At 39.1% G+C, this 6,802-nt stretch overlaps 1 protein-coding gene across 1 annotated transcript; it reads left to right on the plus strand.

The window, feature by feature from the left end:
- Positions 1 to 229: 229 nt before the first annotated feature.
- Positions 230 to 6,002, plus strand: LOC306944499 (tRNA selenocysteine 1-associated protein 1-like; the record flags this gene model as incomplete). The annotated part of the gene is made up of 7 exons (XM_079533040.1): positions 230 to 259; positions 353 to 495; positions 1,040 to 1,171; positions 2,043 to 2,162; positions 4,214 to 4,409; positions 4,914 to 4,959; positions 5,747 to 6,002. 7 exons carry the CDS (start codon positions 230 to 232, stop codon positions 5,881 to 5,883), a joined length of 804 nt encoding a protein of 267 aa, XP_079389166.1. The 3' UTR covers positions 5,884 to 6,002.
- Positions 6,003 to 6,802: the final 800 nt, after the last annotated feature.

Consider the following 6,802-nt stretch of genomic DNA (forward strand, 5'->3'; position numbering starts at 1 on the left):
TTAGAGCTCAGGTGGAGCACAGTCCAGTCCTGGAGCTACTTAACATTTAGGATTGACCAGCATCGAAGGACTAACTGCTTTCTTCCGAATTCCAAGAGGAAGCTGTCAATCCGTTAGCCAGCTTGACAAGTCAGGGGAATGTGGCTGTTCATACAATCCTTTGGCTCTGTTATTTTTGCCAGGCGTTTTCCCCAGAGGCTGCTTTCCCTCATGGGAGGCGGAGGGAGAAATGGGACCCCAGGCTTCTTTCAAGGGCAAGGTGAATATGGGGAAATCACCTGTGGTGATGGGGAGTGGGAGGGAGGAATGTAAATGAGGCTAAATACTATAGAGGTGTTTTTTATCCCAACAGGATTTACTTGGGAAAAAGCGAGAATGTCTCCAGGCCTACAGCTGGTGGAGAACACCGCAGAAGAAGCGGAAGAAAAAGAACAAAATAAAACCAGGAAGAATAGAGTTTGTTAGTGCTACTACTACTACCAGCAGTACAGTCAGGTAAAGCCCTTGTAACATGAAAAGCTCTGGCTCTCTTTATCTGCTGAGGTTGATGGTGACCACTGAATGTCATCACTCACTTGAAAAACTCTGTGGTCACTGGCAAGCGGTGGCAAAACAGTCACAGCCGCGGCTGAAGTATGAGCTAATTTGTCAGGGTATTTCTGTGCCTCTTGTTTGGGCAATCATAGAATGCTTTGGGGTTGGAAGGGACCTTTAAGATCAGCTAGTTCCATCCCCCTGCTATATATATATATATATATATATATATATATATATACCAAGTAAATATGTTGATTTTTTTGAAACAAATTTCTGAAAGAAGATGGATCCTTGTTGCTAAAGCAGTAGAGTTAGACCTACAATACTAGAGAACCGTGCTGGTGTGATGGCATTGCAGTTCTGTACATTTCAGTGTCTTTTGCACTGAAGTGCTCTAGACTAATTTGTCTGGTTCTAACAAGCTGTAATATAATAATTGTTTTAATACTGGAATCACTATTTTGGTCTGAAAGTTTTAAAACTGTTCTTTATCTTCTTAAAGACCAGATTATTCAATATTTGTTGGGGAGCTTACTCCAGAAGTGGATGATTTCCAGCTCTATGACTATTTCCTAAAGAGGTATCCCTCATGTCTTGACTGCAAAATAGCAACGGACCTGCTGGGATATTCCAGGTAATCCAGTGGGGATTGTAATGCAGTTGGTTGTGCCTGCTTCTGTAGTGATATGTAAGAACTCGTGGCAGAACTTCCCTGCTTTTTTTCTGAAGCAAGAGGAATGAGATTAGTTTTAAGCACTGCTTTTCTTAGCAGCACAGGTCCTTGAGTTTCTGAAACGCTGGTTTAAGCAGTTAGTTAACTTTGAAAAGCTTTGATTTAGTCATGTAGATTTACATTAAAAAAAAAAAATAATCAGATGCTGGGAGAAGGGAGAGCTGTGCACTGAAATCGGTGCAGCTTTGTATCTGTCATCTGCAATACTGAGGTCAGAATTCCCATTCTTTGTGTGGGAGAAAAGCACGAGGCCTGGCAAATCTGAGGGGTTTGGGAGATTGAATACAATTTTACTGATAGTAAATAAAGCCTAGCTGAAACTGTTGGCCATGCAGTGAGTCAAGCAGGAATGCAGGAGTTTATGCTCAGGCGGTGCTGCCTGTAACAGACTAATTCAAGAAGCTTAAGAGAAGGCAGTTGAAAAGAATACTAGTGTTCTACAGTAGCAGGAGTGTGTTAATAACTGATAAATGAACTCTGTCTATGCAGAAATATAGAATCTGATTACTTATGCAGATAGCAATTAAAATGTATTATTCTGCTGGCTCTCAGCAAGTTGCATCTTATTGCTAGCAAAGAGCAGGCTTTTTGCTTCTGGCCCAAGTTTTTGATTTGGTGAAAGCCTCTTCCGTGCATATGCCAGAGAGGTTGCTTAAATAATAGAAGCGATAGTAGCTGCTACCTTCTGTTTTTGTAGAAGACAAACTGAATTCATTAGTCTTGTAACTGTTATGCATACTAGAATTTGTTTTCTCCCTTTTGAAAATTGTAGAGGGTATGCCTATGTCAGATTTGGTGAGCAAGGTGATCAGATGAGGGCACTGCAAGACTGCCAGAATGCACCAGGTCTGGGGGGAAAACGAATCCGGCTGAGCATAGGAATTTCTAAAAGGTAACCAATGAGTTGTGCATTGATACAGTTATTCTAAATAATCAGATTCTCGTAGCTCTGCCTTTGTAAAGTCTGTGGCCCTTGCTGTAACACTGGCTGTAGGATGCAGTCTACAAAATCAAGAATGCAGAGAGATTGTTTTGACTCCCTGGATTTATCAGCCTGTTTCAGGATTGCTGGGGGAATCCAACTGCAGTCTAACCACACAGCGTAGCTTGGGCTTATCTGCTCTTGCAGCCAGCTTTATTTCATTTCTTAGCAAAGCTGAATGCATTTGTAAATATTTTCCAGGTTTGGGCCTGAATAAAGTAGAAGGGACAGGGAGCTTTTGTTCTTAGACCTTTCTCTCTAGTTAGAGGAAAGAAGCACATCCCTGGTTTTACAGTAGGCTGGTGGGGAAAGGAATTCTTAAGTGGGGAAAAGACGTAGGAATATAGGGAGAAAGTCAAGGGAAATTTTGCTAGAACTGTTTTCAAAGTACTGTTCTCTACTTTCCAGTAGCTTAGGCAGTGGGGAGTGTAGCACTTTCTGAGAGGGATTTCACTCTTTTCATCTCAGGTCTGTCAGTTACTTAAGGCAATTCAACTCCGAACATTTAAAAGAATTAATACTAAATTTGATAAATTTTGATCCAGGATACTGGGAAAAAACCCTTCATATGAACAATTTCAGTATGTATGCGAGGTTAGCTTGTGTATTCTGTTACACAGAAAGAAATGTTACTTTTGTTTCTGTTTACCTGGCATAATTCTGCACATGTTGCCTCTTTTTGCTTTAGAATGGAAATGCTGTTGCCTGAGAGAGCACTATCTAAAATTGCTGTGACCATAATTATTTTAGAAACAAAACAGGTCACACAAACATGTTTCCCTGCTTCTGCTGTCCAGAAGGATGTTAACAGTACTTTTAAGGAGAAATGCAGTTGGAAGCAGAAGTCTCAAGATAATTGTTCCCTACAGTAGCAGGGCAATAGAATATCTATATTAAGACCTATGTACTTTACAGTGATGAAACAAATACAACGTAGGTATTAAAATTTACATCATTAGTATGTTTCTGAAGGGCTCAGTATCTGTCTTGGCATCAAAATATCCAGTTGTCAAACTAAACAGTTTGACATGAATGTTTACTCATTTTGGTGACTGTTTCTGAACTCCTTCAGTTTCTATTCAGCACACACAAAAATGTACATGACTGATTTTTCTGCTTCCCCACTTTAAGAGGAGGTCTGCCTGTATAGAATTAGTGAAAACATGTCTAAAAAGGATTTTCTGCAGTACGTAGCATGGTTATCTGAATGTCCTTTATGCAGTGTGCATTAGTTTTAGTTAAGATAACCCTTGTCTTGATTCTCGCCACTTGTGTGAGGCTGCCCCAGAGAAAAATCTCAGGCAAGGGGGAGTAATGAAAATTAATCACGTGGCCCCTTTTTCATTAAAAAAAAAGTGTATTTCATAGTTCCCCCACTGATTTGGTTGTCTTGCTGAACAATTAGAAGTATGGTGTTAAGCAAGACTGGCTTCACCTGACAGCTGTACTTGGCCACTAGTGAATGCTTGATAAACTAAACTGTGCAGGTAGAGGCAAACTAGCAGGCAGTGTAAGATGCTTCTCTGCAATGGATAATCTGACTTCATTCACATCTTTCTGGAAGAAATATCTTGTAATTAACCAAACAAAATATGAAAGGGTTAAGACTGCATCTTTAAAGCAGCTGTGCTTGAGAAATGTCTCTGGTTTTAAATTAATCTTTGCAGAGCACAAAGGCTAATGAGCAGCTTGCTTATGCCAACACTAAGAATACTCTGTATGATAGTAGTGTCAAAGCTCTGGATTTAATGCAAAGCAATTGCTTTTGATATTGGCGAAGGTGAGGACATCTGCTTCTGTTTAAACACAAGATCTTGTGCCGTGCCTTAAGCTGTCACTTAATGCAGCTGTTTAGGAAAGCTTCCTTTTAAGCTTTGAAATGTGTAAGCTGGCACGTTGTGTAACTGGAAAACTGGGTTTACAGTTTGTGATTCTCAAACTCTCAACTTTTCGTGTTTCAGACTGAAAGCGGAATTCCAGCGGTACCAGTCATACAACTACAATGATTATTACCAGGATTATCAGAACTACTACTCACAGTGGAATTATGATGCATATGCTGAGTATAACTACAACTCCTATGCTGCCTATGATAGCATGCAAGCTATTGGGGACTGCTCTTTAGGAGATGCTGTTATGGCCCCAGCTGTGTTTGAGGTAAAACACACTACGCACTTGTCTTAAATAAGGAAACTTTATGGATAGCTGTACAAATTGTGTGAATTGGAGCAAATATGTTCTGAAACTGAAACTATGCTGTCTGCTTAGCATGGAGATTAGAACAGCAGACTGCCTTCAGAGGTATCTGTGCTTATAGTGCTTATAGTTTATGCATAGAATTAGTGGTTGATATGTTATTTGTTTATGTATAACAAATAACAGTTTTGACAGCACAACTATGTATGCTTCTTCTGTTCTTTCTTCCCCAGTATGCTTTGCTCAGAGCAGATAGCTGTTGCAAATGAGCTTATCTTGGTCAGTTAGTCAGTTATGACCTGCAGAAGTCCCTTCCAACCTCTACTCTAATACTTGCTTTCTTTTAAAAGTAACCGCAAGGGTAAATGGCGTTTTGTATGTCTGTGGAAAGAGAGAATGTCTCAGGGTAACAGCATTATTTTGAATTTATAAAGCTTTGTAAAATGATTACATTCTGTCTTGCAGGAATCTTCGGCTATGGCTGAAATCAGTGATGACCTGCTTACTGAAGGTAATGATGATTCTGTCATTGTGTCTTCTGTCTTTAGCCATACTTGTGCCCTTAAACAATGCAAGGCTGGATGAACTGGAAGAGGATCTTGGAAATGGAGCTGATACAAGAGTCAGCCCTCTGTGGTTCATCTGAGATCACTTAGGGGTTTTAAAGCTAATATGACATATGCTATATGAAATAAAATGAGGCATCTACAGTAGGGTTCCTGTAATTGTGCCTTCAGTCTGTTTTGAAAAGTTCTGATGTGGGATTTATTTTCCTTGTATTGATCCACTAAGCAGATTCTACATGAGGAAACTCATTCATAAGCATGAGCTTTGTTTTCCATACTGTGAGGTAAAAGCTTTACATTGCAGGTTCTAAAGGCAGGTTCAGCTTCCACTTATAGATTTGGTACAAAATGTAATTCTTGGTCTTGGGAAGCTTGCAGGCAGTTTCTCGTACGGAGGCATCTTGCTCTTGTGTTGAAAGCTTTATTACATGGAGTACCTAGTATAGCAGAAATGAATACATGATTTTTGTGAAGGCTTTGTTGTTGATTATTTCTAAACCTGATTTTATCTTGAATGACAAATAGAGTCCTAGCCTTCTAATACACAAATCCCCAGAAGAAAATTGGAGTTGTCAGGTTTGTTTAAAGTTTTAGGGGAATAAACGTCTTATTAAAATTATTACTAAATCTATTTACTTTGGTTAGCAAAAATGTTTTACTAGGCATATCTCTTGAGATTTTTGTGTGCATACCTCAGTGCTGATGCTTTACTTACTGGGCTTTTATTTTCAGATCCACAGTTGTATTTGGATGTTGATGAAATGAACAGACAATTTATGGAGACAAGTGAAGAACTCTATGATTCGCTTATGAATTGTCACTGGCAACCTCTGGATACGGTCACTTCTGAAATCCCCTCTGCTATTTAAGTGTCTTATATAGCATGGCCGTTATGACCAAGGTGCTAAAACTACACTTCTACATTATTCTAGATCATAAGTTTTAAAGCACAACGATAGGTTGGATTTTTTTTGCTATGCTTTTGACAGTTTCTGTAATCCTTTTTTTTTTTTTTTTTTGTTCATCACTCTATTCTTGGAGCATCATGAAATCATGTAAATATTCTAGAAATGTAAAGAGTTAATTGAGGTCTAAAGATAGACTTGCCTGTGTAAATAAAATTTTGTTTCTGCAAACCTGCCAGCAAGGGACTTCACTCTTACATGTGCGTAGGACATTCTCTTCTGGCTTACAGAATTTAATTGGGGGTAGTAAGGGCATCTCATTCATCTTTATTTTTGTACGGGTGTTAGGACACTAGCAAAATCTAGCACTCACTTGTAGACTACTTGTTTAGTTCAAAAGTACAGGGTGGGAAATGTTCCTAAGTTTTGCTATGAAATTTCTTGTGCTCCCTTCCTCCTGCAGACATCTGGCACTGTTATTAATCTGCGTCAGTTAAAATTGGTTTATAAATATGGTACTTTAAGCATACAGAAGTTCAGACTTCAGCTGCCATAGCTGCCGAAGTTCCATGTACTAAGGATGATCCCTGCTGTCAGTTTCAGCCTCAGCATTCAGCTCTTGCTTACCTTTCTAAGTGTTATACTTCTCAGCTCACACTTCATACATTTACAGTGTGTATGTTGTATACGCGTGTATACAATGCACTTTTCAACCTGAAAATTATTGGAGATAACTTGCTGGCTCAAAGGAGGGAATAACACATTGGGAACAACAAAAAGCAAACAAAAACACAAATATCCTAGTAACAACTCTCCAATTTCCTCCCTATCGTTGGCAATTTCTGTGATATTCCTGGTGATTTAAATGTTTTTATAGTTAGGA

The sequence above is a fragment of the Tetrao urogallus genome, assembly GCF_951394365.1.
Source record: "Tetrao urogallus genome assembly, chromosome: 3".
Classification (NCBI taxonomy): domain Eukaryota; kingdom Metazoa; phylum Chordata; class Aves; order Galliformes; family Phasianidae; genus Tetrao; species Tetrao urogallus.